A 26399-nucleotide genomic window follows, 5' to 3' on the forward strand; every position below is an offset into this window, starting at 1 on the left:
ATATTAAAATGCCATTTATGGAGCAATGCAGATCATTCTGTATCAGTGACTGGATGCAGTTACACTGGTGTAAGAGGCTGAGGCCTGTATAGATTAATCCTGGATGGGCAACTCACCTCCGCAGAAGCAGGGAGACCCTGGCATTTCCTTCCCATCCTGACCCTTCCTTCCAGCCCACAGCCTGGAGCATTTTGTTGCCAATATTGCTATGGTCGATGCCATCTTTACGGGGGTGTGCGTGAGTCCATAGGGGAATAAGCTACAAAGGAATAAAGCTCCTTTTGCCTAGCATGGTTGCATCCATACTAGGGCTTGGGTTGCTTTAACTACATGGGGGGGGGGGGGGGGGGAGAGGAAAAATAACACTCCTAACTATCATGGAGACCAAGCCTCAGGAGAGGAACAGGGAGAACATGGCCCTGGAGCATCTGGAGAACATGCGCTGTGACTGTTCAACAGAACCCAGCCCCCAGGAGGGGGCCTGTAGCGAAGGAGCAGAGACGCAATGCAAGGGGTACTCTGGGCTCTTTTCAAGCTCTGTAACAATTCTGCAAGGACACAAACGCACAGGTAGGCGCACGCGCACACACCCGCAGCGCTGGACAGATTTCCCTGGTGGCTCCACTGGCTGACTTGAAAGCTGCGTGAAAATTCTTTTCAGCAAGTGGTGCTAGGAAAGGTCAAAGGGGAGGAGGGGTGTCATTTCCCAGGCAGGTGGGGGACATGGAAAGGATCCAACACAAAGATGCAGCCACTTCTTTAGGACCAAAAAAAGACATCCTCATAATACTCCAATGGTTGTGGAATCCCTACTCCTGTCCCCTCCTCCCCCTTGAGAGCCCCCCAATTTATTACAAACATTTGAGAAAAAGTTTGCTACAGTTCTGAAAGCAGGGCAGAGGAGCAGTAGAAGCTGCAAAGATGGCAGTACGAGAAACAATAGACATATACATGTGTCATCTTCAATCAGTTAGGGAATGGGGCAAGCCTCAAGCTCCGCCCACAAGACAAGCTCCACCCACCCAGATCAGTAGGAGATTCCACTTACAGCACATTGTGTGCCTTCAGAATACACCCACCCCCTCCTTTGTTGCCAGCACTGAAGTAGTTAATGACACTGACAGCCAACATTAGGTTTCAGAGTCAATACAAAGTAGAGACAAGCTGGGGAAGGTCAAGCTTTCAGAGCTATCATTCCAGGCTATCTGCAGACCCAGGTACATACATGGTGCTGCATTAGTAGTTTTTCTTCACAACCAGACTTAATTCCAGAGCATAAGTTGCCAACTCGGCCACTCACCCCCCCAAACAGAGCCCTGGGGCTGTGACAGATCTGGGAAGAAGAGAGGCAGTGTCACGGCTGTAGCCCTTTTTAAAGACTGGATTCACTGGCAGGGGGGCTGGAACCTTTGTCCATTGGCTTATGGAAGATAAGCTGGAGCAGTAACATGGGGTGTGGTATGATGGGGCTTGACAAAGAGCAGGGAAAGCCGCTTGGTGTCCACAGTGGGCTGGAGAGCATCTCCTCCGAAGCCACTAGAACTTCTGGAAACCCAGGGGCTCCTTAAATGCAAAGCCCAGCCCAAGCAGCCTGAAGGCATGGAAGGGGCCTGCCCCAAGTGGGGTGTGGCTAATTCACCCTTCCTATGTCAGGAGCCACCCATTCCAGAGTGCAGCATGCTAGAGGCCCAGAAACCTGCACCCACCCTCTGCAGCTTCATAAGTAGTAGCTGCATCAAGCTCTACAGCTGGATGGTGAGAATCCAGCACAGGCTACAAAGGATGATTTGAGCCCATGAGGGTGAACAGGGTCAGTTTTGAGTGTTTTTCTTGTGGAAAGAAGCCAAACTGGCAACTAGAATCAAAATCTTCAAAAAGTCTATACAAAGGTATATCATACAAAATATACAGGAAAGTTGTGCCAAAAAAAACCAAGACAATACAACAAAGGAGAGCACAGACAGTGTCAAACCACAGCTAACACATCCCTCACCTGCTCCAGAGACCTGGAGTGACATTGACACTACGCACTCTGAACTCAAAGTACATTATATTACACTATGTACAAGAATGTATAAAGATGCAGCATCCCCTTTGGCCTGGCCACGAGCTCCCCAGCATGAAGGTATAGCAATTCAGACAGTCCCTCATAGAAGCTACATGGTGGAAGGGAAGACAGTCCAAGGGAATGAAATGGTTAATCCTAACCCATACTCAGAATACAGCACTGCCACCAAGGTCCCAAGGTTTAACAGTCAGTTCCAGGTAACAGACAAGTCAAGTGCTTTGGTAGCTCGTAAGCCTCGAGGGTGTGGAACTCATCATTCCATCTCAGTGAAGCGAGCAAACATGGCTTTCCGCACTGCATCCTTGTACGAGTCGGCTGTGGAGACTCCGTAAGAACTCCCCTTAGCTCCCAAGCCAGCTCCTCGCATGCGCACTTGAGCCTGGAAGGAAACAGGCACTTTAGGATTGGGTGCACAGTATCCTGTACACCACACCCACTACAGAAATCCCTATGCTCGCTACCTAAGGGAATCTACTACAGTGGGAAGTACAATACTTATCAGGTTATGAGAGAGGGGAGATGAGAGATTTGTTGCATTCTTTTAACAGCTATTTAAGTCCCTCTAGTAGATTTATTACTAGGAGGCCTGTCTCTGGGAAGGGCCCCCAGTCCACAGATACAGCAAGAGCTACATGCTTAGCTTTCACCTGTACACAGCTGACCTGCTGCCACGAAACACGCTGTAACAGGATGAGGGAATGTGCCTGACACATTAGCCAAGCTGCTATTCAAAACAGAAAACATGGCAGACGCAGCCCCGCTAATAGAATCAGAACAGATGTTAGAACCATGTGCATAGAAGTGACGCACCTTGGAGCAGTACAATGGGATAAGCACCTCTAGCCTTGCCCACTTTCATGTCATCTTAAAGTCAGAGAAAACTAGATTCTGAATTACAGTAAATTTGGTGAAGTGCAAACTGTTCTAGCCCTTAACTTAACCCATGACCCCAACACTGACTGCTGCACTACATACATGCACAAGTTTACCTTCCTGTTAGACAGCTTTTCAAAACTACATGTATGTCATCCTGTGCACACAGCTGCGGGACAGTTTCAGGAGCCCTAATCCCACAATGGTGCAGATCCTTGCTGACTGGGGAGGGGTGTCACAGCTGGGGGTTCATGCCAGTTCAGACCTTAGTTGCAGCATATTCTGCTCCAACTGTCAGGAAAGTACTTCTTCAGGGCATCTAATTGCTCGGGACAGCCTCCACTGTAATTAGCAAAGCCAACAGATCATACAGCCAGTACCTTCTCTCCTCCTCCACCATGCTTACCTCAATGGGAGCTGTGATACCCTGGCATTTCCTTCCGAGTCCCGAACCTTCCCTCCAGCCCATGGCCTGAAGCATTTTGTTGCCAATATTACTATGGTCAATGCCATCTTTAGTGGGTTGCTCATAATTCCTACACAAGAGAATAAACCATTAGATTTAGGAAAGCTTGTTATGTACTCTAAAAAGGCACTACAGTGCCTGGCAAATACATACACTGTGCCAGCATCAAACACCTTCTTGCGCTTCGGCTCAGGGGGTTCCGGGATACCATATTTCTCTCGCCGTTCAGCAGCTCTGTCTCTGTATTTCATCTGCAATGAGATATATTCTGTAGGACTGAGTGCAAATGGCTGTAAGTGGGATGCCAACTCCACCAGACACCCAAAGTCAAAGAATTCCCTCTTGGCACTTTGATACAGCAAGAGCTAGGTGCTCAGAATACTACAAGTTACTGTTGGTTTGCACAGCTGCAGGTGCACCAAGTTCTGGGTTAATTGTTTAAGCCACCCTCATCTTTCACAGTCTATAATACCAAGTACAAGCATTAGAGATGCTGCTTTTGGAGCAGGCTGAACATTAACAGGAAACACTTTTTCTCTGCACATAAATACCCAGTCTATTCAACTGGGCAGTTTTGCCAACTGAACGGAAGATAGTTGGGAAGATTCACAGAAAGCCACAAATAGGAATCTATCATTCTGAAAAGCTTTTAGCAGTAAATAGAGGATAGGAGCCGTGTGTTTGATGACTTTGCATTAGCACAGAGGTTCTCTCACATACTCCACCTGTGACACCCACACCAGCTCAAATTTTGCATCATGACCAAAATGCAGTTTATAGTCACTCCACTAAAACTGAGGGTTGGTTTGGTTGAAGGGCTTCCTTTTCTCCCCTCCCTAGTGCTTGCACTATGCCCTGGACTTGACACTTAATCATGGTGAGGAGCAGGACAAGCAGGATCAAGGAAACTGGCTCCTCAAGATGTCGGAGCTGTGCATCCCTGGAGCATAACATGATGTGGCACAGGGAGTAATTACACTGGGGTGCGACTAGCAGGGCAATGAGGACACAGCTACTCCCCTCCCGAGTCCTGGCAAAATAAACAGAGCTCTGCAGTTGCTAAGATCCCCCACTTCCCAGACCACCTTAGGGTCACTACCTCCAGCGTGGGAGCCCATATATAAAAATACTGCTGTATAGCAAAGAGTGAAAAAGCCACCCTCCCTTCCCCGATAAACAGAACTTATGAGCACCTGAATATTCAGGTCTTATTCACTGGGAAAGCCCCCCAAGCTTGTCACAAGGCAGATGTTTAGGATAATCTAGCTCCTGGTTATCCCCAGCTGGTGACATGGAACTGGAAAGAAACATCCCATCCATCACAAATGCATGTTCATCTCTGGATCCTGTCTTGCCACATGGCCACTGACCTCTCTCTCACGCAGCTCCAGTGCTTCAAGTTCCTGCTCCGACAGCCTAGATCGCCTGTAGATATCCATGTTTTGCTGTGTCAAAGGAAGTACATCACATTAGGAGGATGCTCAAGGAGGCCACATGGCTGCTGTTTTAGAACAGTAACACCTTGGTGGTATACCTGACGAACAGATGTTGGTGGTTTCTGGAAAGCAAAGCTTTCTAGTACAAGCAGTGCCACAGTACCTTAACTCCATTGTAAAACACTGCAACCTCAGAGATGGGAGCTGCTCCCACAAACAGTTACCTTGTGCAGGTCAGAGAGCTGCTGGTGTCGGACCAAGGCATCTTTGTTTGGGAACTGCCTCCTACACAGCAGACAGGCCAGCTTCTTCCAGTCAGTCAGCTTCTCTTCCTCATTCTCGATTCTTTCCAGCAGGTCCTCCTCATTATCGCTATCTCCACTGTAGGCAGCCACCAGGCCACGCTGGAAGGCAGGCAAGGCCACCATTAGCAAAGGGAACATTGTACAGGAAGGCAACTGCAGCAGGTGGCAAGATCCTCAGTTTAAAGAGTGGGTATCTCAGAAATGGGCACAACTGAAGGAAGTGCATCTCCTCACCCGCAAACTTCCTGACAAGAGTAGGGCAACAACATCATGCAAGATCTCATGCCCTCCCCAATGGGCACAACTCTTCAAGGTAGTTCCACAGCTTAACATCAGGGACACCACATCTAGAGTCCTGCAAATCCACGGACATCCATTTTATATCTGCAGATGTGGAATCTGCGGACCATGTTTGTGGACTGGATGCGGATACAAATTTTATATCCGCACAGGGCTCTAACCATATCCTAGAAGTGGGAATGCAGCAGCCCTGGAAGAACTAATTATTCCTTCCAGCTGGTCTGCTACAACACTAACTAAAAAACTGTCTGCAGTGCCAGGACCCTTACCTGAGCCTATCCCTTTGCACAAAGGACCCCAGGACTTCAAAGCAGAACAGTATCAGCTGACACTCAGATAAAAGCTGGATGCCATGTTCCCACCAGCATTATCCAAAGCTGCAGCAATATGGGAATGAGCTGAGTGTGTGTACACTTACTTTGAGTGGATTCTCCTCCTCTCCATTCTTTACCACCTCTGGCATGACCTGCTGTCTCTCAGACAATGTGCCCTAGGAAAGAGAAAGACATGAGCTCTGGGCTCTGCACAGCTTGCCCTGCTCTGTAACCACGCTCCTCCACATGACTACCTTTTTCTCGAAAAGAGCAAAGCCAGCATCTGCTGCTGCCGATTCCCTCCTTTCTTCCTCCCTGGAGCAGAGTGGCTGGAAGCTATTCTTAAAATTCTCTTTCTGTTTGTTTAAGCTCTTTGCCCAGCGCTCCATGTCTTTAGCAATCTGAAACACAGACAACAGGGACTGAGTCAGACAACTCACTTTGCACGATGCCTCCTGGGACTTTGGATCTAGTCATTCCAACATCTCTACCCCCTGTAGGAGGTGACACACACACTTTGACCCTATGATCTTTTAAGATCTTAATAAAGCCCTGTTATGGGATCATATCATCATCCCACTTTTACAGTGCTTTTCTTTGAAAAGGAATTTTCACTGTCTACAGTATGCCAGAATTGAAATTTACCCATTGCCACTTGAAAGTCTTTGAGGAATCTAGTAACCAGCTTTGACTCAAGCTACAGGAAAGCAAAATCTAGTAACCAGCTTTGACTCAAGCTACAGTGAAAACAACAGCTTACAATTACCTCCTTAGCCCAGACACCAGCCCCTGTAGGCTGCTAGTCAAAGACTGTGGGGTGCTCCTGTTGTGTTAGAACTCCTTGGTTTTCACAAAACTTTCCAACTCCTCCCCAGTTCTCTACTATGCCTACTCTGAGGTGCAGCTACCCATCCAAATGGCTCAACCCAGATGTCCCCTGCTTCAAAAAGAACCCTGAGTTTAAGAGGTTACATGTGACCATACAGTTCCAGAAAAGCTCACAGATTTCCCATCCCAGCTGTGATCTGATTTTCTTCTCCTCACCTGCTGAGCGGTTTTACTCTTGGGTTTCTCTTTCTTCTCCTTCCCTTCTTTGCTGGAAGGTGCACTAGTTTGCTGGTATGTTATACCCTCTGCAGCAGGCATGTAGGTCTCTTTCTCGCCATCCCAGTAAAGGTACTGCTGGGTTAGGGCATTGTAGTAATACTGAGGGAGAAGTGAAAAATCAGACAGTTATCCATCTGAGATAAGCTAAGTGTACAAGGGACAACTGCTACTCCCCAACCAAGAGGAATGTTAGATTCAGATTGTTAGATTTGAGTCAGAGTTTTTCACAGTATCCCAAATCTCCACAAAGTGGTCAACCAGGTATCAGCCTGTTAAATCCCCTGCTTGCAACCACATGCATTCTAACCAGGTAGCATTACAGGAAGAACCTTCTCCTCTACTTCACAATTTCTTTTGGGAAACCCCACTAAAGCCCAGAGCTAGACAAGTTTAACTAGATTCTGCAGAGCTAGAAGTCACACCAATAGGATCTATAGTTAGAGGCCTATACTCATATGGGTTGTTCAGGGGAAAAAAAAGCAATGTGAAAAACTGTTACACTGTCGGGAACAGACAACAGTCCTGAATCACTGTTGAGGGAGTGCGCAGCATTCACTATTTTACCCCCCTCCCAAGAATGTCAGTTTCACTCACAGTTGATGGGGCATGAAACTAACAGACCTCAAAAATTAGGATGGATGGGAAGAACTTGCGTTTACCTGGGAGTTAGGATCATAATAGAGCCCTGTTATGGGATCATAATAATATCCTGAAGACTCATCGTATTGGTAGGTAGAGGTGTCAGGGACAGCTGTAAAAATCAAGAATTGAAACAGGTACCTTTTCGTTTCAGTTAAGACAACTGTGATGATAGCAACTACAAGGATAGAAAAGGCTATAAAGCACTGCCATCTCATCAACACACGTTGCATTACCCCCAGGGATGGCTTCACTGCCAACAACATGGGAAGGAAACACTAAATCAAGGGAATATATTTATCTACTACCACACAATCACAGATGTGCTTCTGCCAACAAGTATGACTCAGCATTGCTTACCACATTTGGTGCCAGGGACCACACCAGTTGGAGAAGCTGACTGTGCCTGGGTGCTGGTGCTTGGCTGTGCTGTTTCAGTCTGGAAAGAATAGAAACCTCATTCAGGATGTCCTTGCAGGGTCCATGGAAATCAAGACCAGCAAAGCCAGCCACTAGCAACATATTAGTATGCACACCAGCTGTTCTTAACCCACGTGCTCTATATATTCTCTCTCTCTCTCTCAAAGAGAGGAATCAAAGCCAGTGTAGAAAGAATGGCAGATAGCTGCTCTTTTGTAACTAAAAGTTCCCGATAGACTAATTTCAGTCTACAGAGAGATTAAAGTTTAGGAAGAAATGATTCCCCAGTTTTGCTACATGCTCAGTTGCAAAGCAGCACAGGAATGCCCCATGATCAATTCCAACCCTGCCTGCACAGAAAGTCAGTTGCAAGAGCTCTACAAAGTTCTATATTTACCGGAGAGTCAGGAGAGTTGGGCTGTTGATTATATAGCTGAGGACTCTGGGATACAACAGCTGCTGTAGTGGTAGTAACTGGAGCACCTGCCAATGTATAGTTTGTCAGTTGGTCAGTGAACTTATTTCCTGGAACTCTTGGGACAGCACCTCATGCCAGAGCTAGAGTAATTCCACTTACTGAAGCGTGTATCAGCTCCCATTATCACCTCCAATAGTCCCCTTGGGCAAGAGCATTCAGAGAATTGTCAGAGATAATGGGCATATAATTCAATCTACACAGACGGAGAAATACTTTCTTTACAGAAAGAGATATAAACAGACTCTCTGGGAATGGAACAGTTAATACAGCATGGTCAATACATGCAGGATCTTTCTTAGCATGAATGTTACGCATTTACTATGCCAGAAGGCAGCCACCTTGCCTACATGCAACAGTAATTCCTGGTAAACAACAGCTGCTGGCATCAAAGATTAGGCTGGAGCAGCTCAGGTGTGGCTTTGAGACAAATGCATATCTGAGTTCTATAGGGGAGTCCATAGCTGCCCTCCATTTTAAATGAGTTGCAACCAGAAGAGACTAGAGGTCCCTACATGCTCCATCTTGAGCAGACCTTGGCCACCCTGGTTTACTGGAGATCAGAGACTCCTTTATTCCAAATGGCAGAATCAGCTAGAACTGCTGACACTAAATGGGATTCACTTGATTCTGCAGAGATTAATACTGCTACACAACTCACATAACCCAAAAAAGAGCTACTCGGAAATGTAAAGAAGATATTACCTGATATAATAGCTGCTTCTGTGTCCAACGCTCCAGCCTGACTCTGGTAGTACTGCTGGTAGTCCTGCGAGTACTGTGAAGGGAAGCAAATGACAAAGTAAGCATCCAGTTGAACAGACTTTTGCCTCAGACAACGAGTAAACACGGTTAACAACATTAATCAACATTACCCACCTGCGCATACTGGGTATAACCATCTTGCCCTGGCTGGAGATAGCTGTAGTCAATGGTGCCTCCTTCTCCGCTATGAGGCTGCAAATTCCAGCAGAGAGTTTTCATCAGAGACAAGTCAGTTCCTTTATTTCACTGTTTCTAAAACGTGCTAATACTGTATCCAAGCCAACAAGCTCACTAACTGTAGTGACCATTTCCTTCCTTAGTACTCTGCTCTGTATCTCCATTTAGCCAAGTCAGGAATGTTAAACTGTCATTAGCGGGACTAAGAATTCTCTAGTTTCATTTTAGCAAAAGTAACGTGCTAGTGTATGGAAGCCTCCCCACCAAATCCTACCTGGGTAGATGACCACTGAGCTGCAGCGATGGCTGTGCTTGCCACAGAGAAGGCACTGACCCGGTTACCATCTGGGAGAAGCAAATCTCTGAAACCAGGAAGATCAAGTCACAAGAATGAGCAAGTGATGCTTTCTCTCGGTCAGCCTCCGTGCAGGAAATCTCCCTGTATTCTATTGTTCCAAGGGGATTCACTGACCACGATACATGTGGATCTCTAAAGATACCTACAAACACCCTCTAAGATGTCCCAGCCGGCTAAAGTGCAGCCTGGCAAGTTTGGGGGAACAGGGGAGTTACTTTGAGGCTCACAACTGCAATCCAGAAATACTGAACAGAAATTATTTTGGGGAAATAATTCTGCATCTCTTAAAAAAAAATCAGTAAAAAAAAAATCAGTAGCAGTGGCAATGACGGGCTTGAAATGCAGAGGAATAAGCAGCCGGAGTTGATGATCGTATTTTCGCTTCATGTGATATGATGGACAAGCAACAGCAGACACTGGTTGAGTGAGCAGAGCCATTTCCCCAAACAGAATGTTGTACTAACAGCAAAGGCCATGATGACACTTGCAAGTCTTAGGCCTGGTCTACAAAACAGGGGAGGTGTACACACTACAAAGCTACTTTTGGCAGCAAAAGTCTGCTGTTTTGCAGACAAAATAGAACCACTTCAACGAGAGGCATAAAGCTCTTTGCGGCAAAGTAAAAGCGACAAAGCATCGATGTAGAGACTGCTGTTTGTTTCTGACATAACTGGCTTCCACCAGTATCCCACAATGCCTGCCGTGACTGCTCTGCTCACTGTTTTGATCTCTGCTGCCCTGCAAGGCACGCACCCCTCCACTTTCAAAGCTCCAGAAGTATCCGACAGCTGAGCATGCTGCTCTGGAAACTAACCATTAACCTGGAATGCTCCTGTTCTGCCCTGCATTAGAAAGTGGAGAGGGAAGAACTGCTGTGACATTCCTCAGCAGGGAGAGCTGACAGAGCTGCTCAGGATGCCGTTCCCTGCAGCTGAGGAGGCTGTGGGAGAATTTGGAGGAAACTACAAAACCATGACGAGATAACTGGCTCTGTGGATGAGGGGAAAGCAGTGGACGTGGTATTCCTTGACTTTAGCAAAGCTTTTGACACGGTCTCCCACAGTATTTTTGCTAGCAAGTTAAAGAAGTATGGGCTGGATGAATGGACTATAAGGTGGAAAGAAAGCTGGCTAGATTGTCGGGATCAACGGGTAGTGATCAATGGCTCCATGTCTAGTTGGCAACCGGTATCAAGTGGAGTGCCCCAAGGGTCGGTCCTGGGGCCGGTTTTGTTCAATAGCTTCATTAATGATCTGGAGAATGGCGTGGATTGCACCCTCGCCAAGTTTGCAGAAGACATTGAACTTGGAGGAGAGGTAGATACACTGGAGGGTACGGATAGGATACAGAGGGACCTAGACAAATTAGAGGACTGGACCAAAAGAAATCTGATGAGGTTCAACAAGGACAAGTGCACAGTCCTGCACTTAGGATGGAAGAATCCAATGCACCGCTACAGACTAGGGACCGACTGGCTAGGCAGCAGTTCTCCAGAAAAGGACCTAAGGGTTACAGTGGATGACAACCTGGATATGAGTCAACAGCATGCCCTTGTTGCCAAGAAGGCCAACGGCATTTTGGGATGTATAACTAGGAGCACTGCCAGCAGATCGAGGGACGTGATCGTTCCCCTCTATTCGACATTGGTGAGGCCTCATCTGGAATACTGTGTCCAGTTTTGGGCCCCACACTACAAAAGGATGTAAAAAAATTGGAAAGCGTCCAGCGGAGGGCAACAAAAATGATTAGGGGACTGGAACACATGACTTATGAGGAGAGGCTGAGGGAACTGGGATTGTTTAGTTTGTGGAACTAATGAGGGGGGATTTGATCGCTGCTTTCAGCTACCTGAAAGGGTGTTCCAAAGACTGTTCTCAGTGGTAGTAGATGACAGAACAAGGAGTAAAGGTCTCAAGTTGCAGTGGGGGAGGTTTAGGTTGGTTATTAGGAAAAACTTTTTCACTAGGAGGGTGGTGAAGCACTGGAATGCTTTACCTAGGCAAATGGTGGAATCTCCTTTGACGTTTTTAAGGTTAGGCTTGACAAAGCTCTGGCTGGGATGATTTAGTTGGGGATTGGTCCTGCTTTGAGCAGGTGGTTGGACTAGATGACCTCCTGAGGTCCCTTCCAATCCTAATATTCTATGATAGGCAGGCAGACAAAGACAGCTGCTTCGGGAGAGATAGGTGTGCCTGCCGAGCACAGCCAGGGGCTGACATGGGGGGCACTGGGGGTTGTGAGAAGTCGGTCAGCCTGCTGTCTCTCCCTTCCCCTCAACCCTTCAGTTGAAAAAGTGGCAGACAATATACTAGTATGCCCCTGGAACAATGGAATTAAGAAACCTGTATCATGTGATGCTGTACCTGCACCATGAGGCACTGCAACCCCTTCCCAAAGCACCCTGCTCTCTGTGTCGATGCAAGAGCTGTTAGTGTGGATGCACTTTGCTGACACAAGGAGCTAGTGTGGACATGCAACAGCGTTTTTAATTAACAAGCTTTAATTAAAGCGGCATAACTTTTGCCGACAAAACTTTGTAGTGTAGACAAGGCCCTAACAGAGTTAGGAAAAGTTAAGTGCTTATAACTCACTTTCTGGCACTCTTTGCAAAATCAACACCAATTGTTTTGCCATCAATTTTCAATGGTGGCTGAAGACTTTGTAAAATCTGCAACAACTGAGATGCATCCTAAAAAGAGAAAATACCTGTCAGCACAGTACAAGCTACCAACTGAAAAAGCAAGGTATTATTGAAGATTCAGTAGTGTTCATCCCAATTAAGTATCAAAAGTGCCAAACTCTAAGGAAAAGATGGATAAATTACATGCAATTGCACATACTATTTGCAAGTAGCTAAGAATACAAACATTTCCCCACTCCCTTCATACTACATAAGGGTAGATTTAGTGCTCTTGAGAGATGACTGCACTGATCAAAACCATGGTCTGTGGACAAGCTCTGAAAGACTCCCAGATGCAGCTTTGTCAATGTACCTTCTTCCTGATCTGCAAAACCCCTGGCTCTTCAATTCTCAATTGGTCAAAATGGTCTGTAATATGAGGTCCACAGGGAACTTATCTGAGACTAAACTACCTGTTTTTAGTAGACATGATCAGGATTCAAACCTAGTCTACAGAAACCAGAGCACAGATCCTACCCTCCAATACCAAAAAGCTTTCTTTTCTCCTGTATGTACATGTTTCATTTAAGGATCTCTAGGTGCTTTTTCACCACCATGAGGATAATGCAGAAATAGGCAAATGGTTAAGTGATACACTCACTGTTACAGTGAACCGGGCAAACCAGGAAATAGCAGCCAAGGTCCTAATTCCTCACTTCAGTCACTAGCCCACGTTGGCAATGCACTTCTCACAAGGCTTCCTTCACATTTTTAAATCAAAGTGCATTATTAAAATCTCACCATTGCAGAAGACAGCTGCACAAATGCAAAACCCCTATTCTGCTGGGTCTGCTTGTCTTTGATAAGGCGAATGTTATTGACTGCCAGCGAAGCATATGGAGTCAGTGCAGTCATGATGGAATCTACCACTGTGTGGGGAGCTATGTTTCGTAAAATGATAGCTGAGGAAGAAAGAGGCAAAGAGTTACAACAGTTATAGTCATAAATACTCCTCACAATACTTTTAGTTATTATGAAACCAACAGCTGTTGGAAGGTCCCTCAGCATTAGGCCTTAAATAGCAAAAAGAAATGACTATTTTTAAAGAAAATTTACGAGAAATCTCTCTTATCTAGGAAGAGAAGGGGGGTAACTTTTTTCCAAAGTTTTATGCTACATGCAAATAAAACCTGCCTACACACATTATTGAATTTCTGCTATAAGTCATACCTAACGAACATGCGTCATGGAGCACACTACGCTGAACAACCTGCATTGAAAAGGGAACAGGAAGTGGGTCCCAAATACATAGTACAACACAGACACTAGAGAGGATTTTTAGCACTGCTGTATCTCCTGCTAGATCATACTAACACATGAAGTCAAAGAAAAAGCACAAACACTAACTTACTATCGCAGTAGTAATCCACAGACTGAACAGCCTCTGCTGATCCAGGTGGTACCTCCTGTTCTGAATCTTCACAGGAAAGAGGAATAAATTGCTGTTACTCATACAGCATGGACCTCTCACTCATAGTTAAAACAGACTCTTAATGAGCCAGCCTAGGACCTGTGATCCCATTTAGTTTCCAACTGTGACAGGAAATATTCCACGTAACAAAATGTGCTCAAAAAGCTGAAAGTGACTTACCAAATTTATCTGCTCCACAGCGGAAGCATTTTAACCGTCTCCTGAAGTTGTAAAGGCAGCACTAGGGGACAAAACAATTTTACTGAGATTTTACAGAGTTCATACCCTATCTGGCATGCTATGAAATGTCCATATGAGGTACTGTATATCTTCATTATGATGCTATAGTCAAAGAGACTGAACATGCCAGATTAGATTTAAGATGCATCACAGCTGCTACGCCACAAAGTATTAGAACAGCAGTTGTTAACAGGTGATTCTACCTTAAATTAAATTACTCAGGTATTTGATAGCCTCCAGTCTATGATCCCAGACATGTAAAATATCCATGTACTACTATTACAGGCTCATGACTGCCACGCTAAGCCATCCCTCTCTGGTAGGCCACAATGTGCTACTATTGCTTACTTCCTGATTAACTAGACATGGTTTGATTTGCCATGGAGTTTTGGCAGCTTGGTCTTGGGCAGTCCAGTCTCCACTGCAGATTACAGCATGCACAGGTAAATGAGAGGCAGCAAGCACTGGCTGGTACAACCCAGGTCTCCATATGGTTAACTCGTATAACTGCCAGAGACAGCTGAGAATAACTTTTCTGTAAGATTTCAGAGTAACAGCCGTGTTAGTCTGTATTCGCAAAAAGAAAAGGAGTACTTGTGGCACCTTAGAGACTAACCAATTTATTTGAGCATAAACTTTCGTGAGCTAAAGTGAGCTGTAGCTCACGAAAGCTTATGCTCAAATAAATTGGTTAGTCTCTAAGGTGCCACAAGTACTCCTTTTCTTTTCTGTAAGAGACAAGAAACAAGCTAGAGTGATGTAAAGCTTGCATGGAATCAACCCATCTCAACACTGCTGCGGGTAGACAACAGACAAAATATTTTAAGTTTCAAAGATTGGTCCACTGAGCTCCACAGAGTGATCGGAATGGTTCTTTGGGGGCACAAACATGTCGCAACAGAAAGATCTGAAAGTTTAGTTTCTCCATTAAAAGCTGGCATTTGAGCCTAGCCTAGCCTGCTCAAGGCAGGCATCTTGCTGCGAAGCAGCATCAGAGTAGCTCCCATATGGGTGGGGTCAATGAAATCTGGCCTGCAGATTACCATTTTAAGACTTGTTATTTACACAAGCGTCACAGAAAGTTACATCAGCATTAAGAGAGACTGGAAACAGATTTACTATAACTGCTGCTTAGACAGATCGGCTATAACCACCAACACATCAAATTTAGTTTAGTGACCTATGTCTTAAATACATCATTTAAACTGTATGCTATTTGCTGTGCAACTTGGAACAAAAGATAAATATGAATGGAAGCTTTCTTTAGTGCCATGAAATGCCATGCTGCCAAACGTGTGACCCTGGAGGCTGCTCAGCTACAACATCCTGCCTGCGGGCCAGAGATCTAGTCATACTCATACCCCCTTTAGATAGCGTTTTATTAAAATGGGGGTACAAGGCTGGGAAGCAATATGGACAGAGCAATCCGGTTTTTGTTCTTGCTGGGTCATTTCCACTTTGGGCTCAGCAAAGAACATGAGAATATTTACTACTGAATATAATTCAGTACTGGGTTAGGGCGGTCATATCCTACATTAGCACTCAACCTCTACTATAGTAGAGGAAATATGGAATTCAGCTGACGAATTCTTAAATCTGATGTCAGATGAGAGTCCCATTAGCTCATCTCAATCCTATGCCAAGATACTCAACCGAAAATCCTCGATCAAGATTGGATGCCTTTCTGAAAGATACACTCCAGTTCAGCCACAGGTTACTAGACTCAATGCTAGAACTGCTGAGTGAAATTCCATGGCCTGTGTACGAAGGTCACTTTATAGTAGTCCCTTCTGACCATAATCTGTGAATTGCTGTCCATGTCACTCCAGGTCTCTCTTGACTGAGCACCTCCCTTTCATTTGATCTATGTTTCGTTTTATTTGGCCCCAGAGATGACACATTTTAATCTTATTTTGTTCCTTAGTATCATGTGATCTCACGTGAATTGGCAACATCTGCAAGGTTAACATACCTCTTTGCCCATATCATTAACAGTGGTAAACAGAACAGAACCCCAATGTTGATTAGAACTCTTTGCAGAAACCATACATCTTACCTTGTTACAAAGCCAGTCTTCAAATTTAGGCCTCGGGTTGCTGTAGTGCATTGCAATCTGCTTCCCTTGAATCACCAGTTTTTTCTGCAAGAAAAGCAGGTTTAAGTTATCCCTGTATCGAGGCACACGTGTCCATTTTCCCATGGCAGAGCACACTTCGGAGGAATCAGTGCTCCTGAATTAAATGGACAACATATGGGGAGGACGTGGAGGACCAACCACCGCCACCTACGCTCTGCCCATCCAATCCTGCAGAGAGGAGGACGTGGGCAGTAAGAGAATGGGATGTGGAATAAAGGTAAACGGAATCAGGGAGTGTTGACCAAGCTGTCAAATACTAAACGCTGACATGGAACAAGGAAGTGTCTCGAAGGAGACAGAGTCCTAAACCTGCTGCATTCAGTATCGCCAGATTTTAGGAGTTTCTTGCACCCAAGTATTTCTACTTCTGGTATACCACTGAGCAGCTTTTTAACCGTGTCCTTACTGCTTCACTTCTTACCCTACTCCAAACACCTACAGCTTTAAATGATAGCATTTTGAATCTTTTTTCCCCCTCAAGTGCTTTCTTCAGGATGTGTCCCTTGGAAATACAGTAATTTTCCCAAAGAGACCCTGCTTAGACTTCTTAGAAGTTGGATTATAAATGCCATCAACTGAAACATAGCTCAAAATGGATGCCTTTGACTAATGCACCAGTTCATGTGAAAGCCTGTGTAAGAGGTTTGTGTTCTTCATTCAGACAGCCAGGAACTCTCTTCAAAATGAGTAACTAGACTGCGAGTAAAGTTCTCCAAGGCGTAAGAAGAGATCATACTGCTTTCATCAGTGTCCTCTCAGTCAAGAGTGTGACATTACAAAGGGGCTGGGAGTTTTAATCTATTTCAGCAGCCAAGGTTCTGAGCTTCAATCATTTCTGAACCCTATGTATACAGAGTGCCCTTTCAAAGTATGGCCATTTACAGGCTTACAACTTAACAGTTAATTCAGCTGCCTCTTTAAGTGTGGCCCCAGGGACATGTGTTGAGGTAGCATGGGCCAAACCCCAGACATTTTATTCAATTTCTTTTTTTTCAAATGAGGGTTAAGCTTTATTATACAGGCACTAAAGAAACATCAGGACCAGTCCTTTTGATAACAGGATCTGACAGATCTAGGGTGTAGCACATGAACAGGGCTCAAGTTCTGTACTGCTAGACAGGAGAAAGCTAATCTTGTCCTGTGAGCAGAAGGGAGGATTGGAGGGCCCAGTACTCGCTGGATATGCACACATATGAAACAAAGATGCTCGCATTTTTACAATACATCATCTTTTCGTCTAACAGTCAGCAGCAGGGCCACTGGGGAGTCTCAACTACTTTTTTCCCTACTGCTAGGGTGGCTCTGGTTCTTTCGGAGTGAATTTGGATTGTATCCATCTCAATAAATAATACATTAACACAGCTTTGTATACATTAAAACTGGGGTGATTTTAAAATTTTTTTTTTGCTAAAGTTAATTTCTTGCCACCAGTAGTCCTGGTGCATATGCTGCAAGCAATAGACATTATGTCAGGAAAATATGACTTGAACATTTTGTTGCTGTGGGGCTATGATATGAAATGCATGACACTCTACTCTAGGAGGCTACATGTTGTGACTTCTGATTACTGACACAAGAAGTCTCAAAATCCAACATGAATTTAATTTTCTTAAGTGTTAAAAATAAAGGACTATAATATTACGTGTGCCTCCCTTTTAACTTTAATGGTTTTCTAACCACACAAAAAGAGCTCTCATTATATTTTGACTCAATGTGAGGAGAGCAATTTGATGAATTTTGCTGCAAGGACTGAAAACCAATATCAAAATGCAGCAGAACTAAACATTCCCATTCATGTGCAGTGTAACAGGAAAACTTAATTGTAAAATGGAATGAACTTTTAACAGACTATCTATTCTGGTTTTCAGCTCCTATTATTCTCAGAAAAGAGGCCAGAAATACACAATATCACTTTGAGAGAACTGAGCTTCTAGAGGCCTTTAGCAGGTCCCATGATTTGAATGGACTCCAATAAAGAGTTCCCCCACTAGAGAGGGAGCTAGGGTCTGTCAGTTTACAATCAAATGTCAGTGCCTTCAGGGCTAGTACCAGTGATGCAGATATTCAACGTTACTACTGCACTCCTTTTAAAAGGTCTGGTACTTTGTATGGCAACAGTGATATGGGAAATGTCAGGTGGGAATAAAGAAGGATGTTTCAGAAGACTGGTCTAGGTAAGAGTTTTAAGAGCCAATTAGAACTGTACTATATAATTAAAACACCAGCACACAATTAAAGCAGTGGTTTATGCCTATTTGTTTAACCAGGGGTGGTTCAGCATAGCCAATTATTTTTCTCCTCATACTATCCTTGTTCCACTGTTACTAATTTTAATATATACAAAGCCTTTATTCTTTTAAGTCACTGTTTTGGAACAAACCACTCCTTCCACCTTTTGTTTATTCCTTTTCTTTTCTTTTTTTTTTTAAACTGTACAGACTTGTTCCATTTTCAGGAATATCTAGACTTGGTGAGTGAAGCAACCTGATTGGCTTCCATCCAGCTGGTAGCATCTTGAAAGTGATAAAACTCCACGAAGGCGAAACCACGGCTTACACCTAGAGACAGCATTCAGATATAGACGGGATACTTGTGTTAGTCAGTTCCTTTAAAACAGGTGAATCTCTCTCCAACTGCTTCATTACGTCATGATAAAGCAGCTTTACAAATGCGACGTCAACTGCTGGGATCTGCTTATTTTGCCATGGCAAGGAACCAAGCTGCCTTAACTGGCTACATTTTGCTTGATTTGAATCCATGTTTAAGGTAACCATGCAACAGACTACATAACTGTCAAATGGGTTTACGCTAGTGTTACTTACCGATACCTTTTAACAAAAATCCCTGAAGACAGAGGTCTTTTACAGTGTTCTTCAGCTATCTAAAACCTATCAAAAGGCCACATTCCTTAGCCATGGCAAACCTTTTATTTTGGTTTTGTGTGCTTGCAGATTTGGGGTAATTCTGGATGTTCTTGTGTGTCTGGGGGTGAGGGGAGAGGAAAATGGCACCAACAGTCAGATTAGAGCACTCACCTGTCTTTCTCTTCATCAGCCTCACGTCTGCAGGCTGAGGGCCTTCAAAGGACTCAATAAGCTCTCGAATCTGTATGGAGTTTAGTCATCAGACAGTTAAAGTTTCAAATCTTGACAAATATCCTTTTTCTCACTGTGAACTGATTTGCAGCCTTCCACCCCAAATATTTACTCTGAATGAGAATCATTGTGCAAAATCACACTTTTGATTTTACTTTAGACTGAACTGAGAGAGAAGTACCACCTCTGTGTAGGAACTAATTTAAGAAAAGTAATACTTACTACACCCAACCAATTCTCCCCTTATTTGTATTTAAGTATTGTCTAGGAGATCCAGTCATGGACCAGGACTCCATGGTGCCAGATGCTGTATGAACAAGACGACTGTCTCTGCCCCCAGGAATCTGCAATCCAAGATATAATCTACAATACTCTTGTCTGCAAAATCGCTAGACCTGTCTCCCTTTCTCTCAAACTCAGAAGACTGAAGGGTATTTATTTAAATACTGATCTTGGCTTGCAGCCACCTTCTCTTTTTGACCTACTCTCTTCACATTCTCTCAAGGGGAAGAAAGGGATTTGTGCAGAATACTAACATCAAAGAACAAGGCTAACAGGTTAATAAGGCACCACTTCCTCAACTGTACTGAACCTGCTTAAAGCTCCAGAAATGCCCAACGAGAAAGATGAAAAAACCATCAGATTAGTAAGAAGTTCCCCAGAAGGGTGAAGAAAAAGGTTACTATTGGCAGAAACGTTAGAAAACGTATTAAAAGCAGATGAAAGAAATCCCAACGTGGCTCAAAAGAAAGATATGTAACAGCTCAAGAACAGCCCTTACAGTACAGGGAAACCCAAAGGCAGATTTGATCAACAAAGCACAAAGACAGTACATGGCCATCCTGTAGCTTTGCAAGTCAAACTGACCCATGGTTGACTATTGTTGACAGTGGTGTCCTTTGGAGCTGACTTTTACATACATCAACATGCCAAAGAAAAATTAAACAAATAAAGATAGCCATTGCAACTGTCTTCCCTAACCACAAGGGAAGGGCTGCAAATTTGTATAGCAGCAGTTGTTGCATTTTGGAAAATGGAAACAAAACAAAACAAAATATGACTAACTAGTACATAAATTAAAAGCCCTACTTACACATTAAAGATTTGTTCAAATTAAATTCTGATTCTAAATGACTCAACATTATTCAAAGAAACTACACTACAGTCATTTTAGCTGTTAGCAGGCATACAAATCAATATTTAAAAACTGTTCAATACAGCTCAGCTAAATCCATTTAAATGCCTCAGAACAAGTAGCAATTTCACACACCATTTATTCAGGATTCGAATAAAATAAACATCAAACTTAAATAAAAGCATTTACTGAAATTTTATAAAATGACTTGTTTGTTTCATACAAAGCATATATATACTCACATCGAAACTAACCACTATAGCATCAGACTAGTCATGAAAATCAGAAAATAAACTGGACTGGCTAGTCACTACTTTCCTAGCTAAGTGAAATGCAAAAATTTAAATAGTAAAAGTGGCACACACAAAAATCTTGGTTTTAATAATCCAGGGAGACATTACTAGAACAGACACTTCAGAATTACAGATGTAGTCTGGTTAAAAAATCAAATATGAACAGTTCTGCTTTTGTGGGTTTGGTATTATTTTAACAGGTATTAGGATTAGATTATTTTGGTTACCCGGCCAACCTGGCAGAAACAGAAGAGATAAAAGAACACTGATAACTCATCACCTCCAAAGACTACTGGAATTTGCATGAACACTGTAAAGGCTCGAGAGTTATCAAAAAAAAAAATCTAGCTACCAAGCCCCCTTGTACTCCCATCAGCATTATGGCAGCCATTTTACCACTCCAAGAGCTGTTCTGACAGATTATGCTGGTGCAGAGATTTCTTAACAGGCTGAGAAGATAAGTAAATTGGTGTAAAACAGCCAACACATTATCTTCGACCTCCATCAAAACAGGAAAATAAATCCATATTTTGCCCCTGGAAAAAATCTATGTCAGCTGCGTCTTCCCTAAATTTATGGAAAAGTAAATAAAGAAAAATAAGCAGAATTAGCCCTGTAAGTAGTTACTTAATAGCATCTTTTCCATGCCTTAGCCAGGGGTGGCTAATAACCACATGCAAAAGACTTATTTTTAGATAGTTCTATTTTAAAGAGGCACACATGGCCTTAGCTGACCCTTTCACTTATTTAATATACAACAGCTACAGTTTAAACCCCTTCAAAATCCAAGGTTAATAATGGAAATATTAACCAGCCCTTCAAGATAGGATTGTTATCTTTGCAACCTTCAGGAAAGAGGCAGTGATAAATTGTACCTTTAATATGGCATAAGTAAGGCTAAGTTTATGTCATAGATGTCACCTGACCTCCTTGACATTCTCTGCTTCATCCCCAGGGGCTGCTGGACTCTGGAGCTGGCAGCCAGCAGGGGCCCCCTGCAACATTCCAGCGACAGGTGACAGACTCCTGAGGGGGGCCCTTCTCAGGGCTCCAGCAAAGGGTGACAGCCTTGCGCAGGGGGAAAGGGGGGCCCCCCTCAGGCGAGCTGCTGGAGGTGTCCCGTTTTCTCCTTGGGAAATACGGTTACCCTGCAGCTCCCAGCTGCTGCGGGTAGAGGCAGAACCCCACAGCTCCCAGTCACCAAGGCGGCAGGAAAAACAGTGGAGCCACAGCAGCAAGTGCCACAGACAGATCACAGCTTACGTGAATTTTTGTTTATTGCCCATGACTTTTATTAAAATTACCATGACAAAAATCTTAGCCTTAGACATAAGTAAACCAAACCAATTTGGATCTCTTGGTAGCCTAGGTAAGCAAAGCCATTTTCTCTGGATACTTACATCGTTTTCTGTAACAGTGATAGGAAGACCACGCAACATGATGGTCTTGCTTTCTTTCTCATCATTAATGTCATTCCTGTAGTCGTGCTCTCCATAGTCACCATCAGAATGGTACCCATCTTCTGATTTATCACTATTCCGTCTCTCACGCTCCCTCTCCCTGTCCCTCTGGTGAGTGAATATCCAGATTAGCAAACATGCACACTGCTAATGGAGAAACCTTATCACCCAATACAGAAAAAGAAATCCTAACAAAACTGGAACAAGCTCCAGCAGACCTGGAGCTTTAATTTGCAATCAGACGGTAATTCCAAAGAAATAGTAAGAGATGTATCTTAAGTAACTAGCGAAATTCCATTCCTGAGGAGAGTGGGTCTTACACGACTAATAAAAACTGTACTGGAAACCTTAGGGATGCTCTGAAGTGGTTGTTTAAAACCAGATTTGGTTTCTATCATCTCATAATGCCTTCTCCATAAAAGTGAACCTATCAGTTCTGCCAGGAAATGGCTCCACGTCTAGTTGGCAGCCAGTGTCAAGTGGAGTGCCCCAGGGGTCGGTTTTGTTCAATAGCTTCAGAAATGATCTGGAGGATGGTGTGGATTGCACTCTCAGCAAATTTGCGGATGATGCTAAACTGGGAGGAGTGGTAGATACGCTGGAGGGGAGGGATAGGATACAGAGGGACCTAGACAAATTGGAGGATTGGGCCAAAAGAAATCTGATGAGGTTCAATAAGGATAAGTGCAGGGTCCTGCACTTAGGACGGAAGAACCCAATGCACAGCTACAGACTAGGGACCGAATGGCTAGGCAGCAGTTCTGCAGAAAAGGACCTAGGGGTGACAGTGGCCGAAAAGCTGGATATGAGTCAGCAGTGTGCCCTTGTTGCCAAGAAGGCCAACGGCATTTTGGGATGTATAAGTAGGGGCATAGCGAGCAGATCGAGGGCCGTGATCGTCCCCCTCTATTTGACATTGGTGAGGCCTCATCTGGAGTACTGTGTCCAGTTTTGGGCCCCACACTACAAGGATGTGGATAAATTAGAAAGAGTCCAGCGAAGGGCAACAAAAATGATTAGGGGTCTGGAACACATGACTTCTGAGGAGAGGCTGAGGGAACTGGGATTGTTTAGTCTGCAGAAGAGAAGAATGAGGGGGGATTTGATAGCTGCTTTCAACTACCTGAGAAGTGGTTCCAGAGAGGATGCTTCTAGACTATTCTCAGTGGTGGAAGAGGACAGGACAAGGAGTAATGGTCTCAAGTTGCAGTGGGGGAGGTTTAGGTTGGATATTAGGAAAAACTTTTTCACTAGGAGGGTGGTGAAACACTGGAATGCGTTGCCTAGGGAGGTGGTGGAATCTCCTTCCTTAGAAGTTTTTAAGGTCAGGCTTGACAAAACCCTGGCTGGGATGATTTAATTGCGGATTGGTCCTGCTTTTGAGGAGGGGGTTGGACTAGATGACCTCCTGAGGTCCCTTCCAACCCTGATATTCTATGATTCTATGAAATCAAGAATAAGAATGTGTTACTATATTTAGGGTTACAAGTTTTGAAGAAATTGGATGCTCATCAATAACTTTTCAGGCCAGTACATTTCACCACTAATAGTTTGCTAGATATGTTACTTATGATCCTCAATTTTTGCCTGTTTACAGGAAGGTAGAATTGTGTTGTATTTTCTGTTGTCAGCTACCTTGGACTCTTAGCCAAACAGAAAATATCCAACTAAGACACTTAATCAAGTTAATTGTGTATCTGATTAGTACTTGCAATGGCAAGACATTTCATTGATTACTACAGACAAGTGGCAAGATCTATACTATGCTAATTACTGTGTTATCAGAACACTATTAAAAAATTCACTCACAGTCTGAGTGAATGCAAATGTTTTCACTTACCTCAGGGCTGTCATAGTCCCGGGTGTCATAGTCCCGGGTGTCATAGTCCCGGGTGTCGTCATATCTCTCGCTCCTGCGCTCCTCACTGGATCTCTTGTAATCAGAATCCCTTCGCCTGCTTCTAGAGTCCCGATCATCCCGATCCTCTCTATCTATGATAGAGCCGTACCTTCCACTCCGTTCAGTCCTACTCACACTGCAAAAGGGTAGTTTGTTCAGTTTGAGAATTCTCTCTCAGGGAAAAGCAGCAATTCAGGGAAATGCCATGGTTCAGTTTACTTTCAATACCATATCATCTGTGTCAGCTCAGGAAATTCTAGCGTTATCAGTTCAAAATTAACCAAATAAGATACAACACTGCCAAAAATGAATCAACTACCACCCACTCCTCCATTTCGTAGCATCAGATTATTCAACAACACAATGGTCAAATTTGGATGAGAAGCTCTTGTACATATGGAGAGTACACTAATGTACACATTATGTGGAAGTGCAGTAATGTGTAAATTGAAGAATGTGTGTAACAAAATATACAGATGAGAAATGCATTGACAGAGATAGGTTATTAGGCAACCTAACAGGTCTCTTCCAAACACCTCTGATAACAACCCTGATAACCTTTTGCTATTTTTCTAATAAACTCTTTTAGATAAACAATTTTGTATAGGTCACCAAGCCTCAATAAAACAGGTACAAAACATCGCTCAGATGAGAGATCCGAAATCCAAAAATACATTCACGTTAAGGTTTTTAGTAGAAAAATATTTATCAGGTTAAAATGTGATAACTGGATATAAACCAGTCACATCAACTGGAGACTACTTTTCAAATACAAGAGTTGATACTATTTTTATTACTTCCTTCAGAGAGAAAAGCAAGTTCACTGCCAGTGAGTGATTTCAATTATTTTGGTGGCACTGATTGCTTCTCCAGAACTGTTTTCCTCCAACCCACATGTACAAGGAATGTGGAGGGTCCACATCATCTGACATTTTAAGCAGTAATGGCTAAACTATTATACTAAGTGGAAGGTGTTTTCTTTTTCCAATTCCTAATTAATCAAAGCTGCTACTAAGAGTATTCTCAAAAGGTCTTACTGATTTGAAAACTTAAGACACCCTAATGGTTCTTTAAGACTACTAGATCCAGTTATTGAGCTGTATTCACCACTAACCCTGCCCCATAATGTGCTCCTCTAGAACCCCACCGCACATAAAGATTACTATAGTCACACCCTCTCCAGCACCAGTAGCTAGCTTTTTTTTAAATGCCGCTAGAGACTTCCCTCCTAATAGCCCATATAGAAGAACCCAATGCCAAACTAGTACCAATTTAACACGTAGTTCTGTTAACAGGCTTCTCTCCTTTTGAGGGAGCAATCTTCTTTGCTTTAGATTCTAATAAAATTCTCACTGGCTTGTGACCTGCCCCTCTCGTGAATCCCGGGATGCTGAGGAACACTGCCCTATAACAACAGGTTTCAGAGGAACAGCCGTGTTAGTCTGTATTCGCAAAAAGAAAAGGAGTACTTGTGGCACCTTAGAGACTAACCAATTTAATTATTTATAATTTACTTATGAAGTGAGCTGTAGCTCACGAAAGCTCATGCTCAAATAAATTGGTTAGTCTCTAAGGTGCCACAAGTACTCCTTTTCTTTTTGCCCTATAACAAGTGCATTTCCCTACGTATTGGCGTGAGAATAAGTCCTGCTTAAGCCCTAAAGAGAGCAGAAGGGTGTTCCCCATAAACTAGCGGATTTAGATCTCATTCAGCCATCGGCGCGCTCTCGGGGATGGGCCCGGCTCGGGGAGCTGCCAGCGGCCTGGGCGGCTGCTCGGCGGCGGACTCCCAGTGCCTGCCCTCCGCGGCCCTACGTTCAGGGCCGAGAGGGGGAGCTCATCGGGCACCACCGATCGCTCTCCCGCGAGGAGGGCGCTACCTACCGTTTATCGGAGCCCATGGTCCCACGGCCAGTTAGCCTCCCAGCCCGACACACGGACGATCAGCCTAAGGGACAAAGAAGAAATAGTGTCAGACCGCGCGCACGGGAGCGCGCATGGAGGGCGCTCAGGAGCGGCGCGCGAGACCTACGGAACTCGGGAGCGCGCGGGACAAGGGCCGAGGGAGGTGCTATGGACCAGCGCGCGGGACTGGGGGCGGAGGAGCTCCGCAAACGCGCGGGTCAGGGCCAGCGCTGGCCGGGGAGGGGGGAGCCCCTACCAGGCAGTGAGGTGATGGGGGGCTCTCAAGGCCGGGCTACCCGCACTTACCGACTCGCAAGCTCTGCCGACCCTTCTCTGCCGCTCCGTAAAATGGCGCCCAGGAAGCTCACCGTCTCCTGCCCACAATGCACCGCGCCGGCCGCCTGGAAGCTTCCAGCAGCTACGCGGGCGCAATCCCCCTC

General features: G+C 44.4%; 1 protein-coding gene across 1 annotated transcript; it reads right to left on the reverse strand.

The window, feature by feature from the left end:
* Nucleotides 1–1861: 1861 nt before the first annotated feature.
* Nucleotides 1862–26399, reverse strand: RBM5 (RNA binding motif protein 5). Its single transcript, XM_048856523.2, has 25 exons — nucleotides 26266–26399; nucleotides 25939–26002; nucleotides 23995–24190; nucleotides 22095–22262; nucleotides 19207–19276; nucleotides 18656–18729; nucleotides 16091–16174; nucleotides 13975–14035; nucleotides 13735–13800; nucleotides 13125–13285; nucleotides 12295–12392; nucleotides 9620–9707; nucleotides 9283–9360; nucleotides 9109–9181; nucleotides 8326–8411; nucleotides 7869–7947; nucleotides 7529–7620; nucleotides 6807–6968; nucleotides 6017–6163; nucleotides 5867–5938; nucleotides 5068–5247; nucleotides 4778–4852; nucleotides 3561–3658; nucleotides 3348–3477; nucleotides 1862–2447 (listed from the first exon to the last, which is right to left on the reverse strand). The coding sequence occupies exons 2-25, from the start codon at nucleotides 25953–25955 to the stop codon at nucleotides 2322–2324; spliced, it is 2481 nt and encodes an 826-aa protein (XP_048712480.2). The 5' UTR covers nucleotides 25956–26002; nucleotides 26266–26399; the 3' UTR covers nucleotides 1862–2321.

Source organism: Caretta caretta, chromosome 7 (genome assembly GCF_965140235.1).
Source record: "Caretta caretta isolate rCarCar2 chromosome 7, rCarCar1.hap1, whole genome shotgun sequence".
Lineage (NCBI taxonomy): Eukaryota > Metazoa > Chordata > Testudines > Cheloniidae > Caretta > Caretta caretta.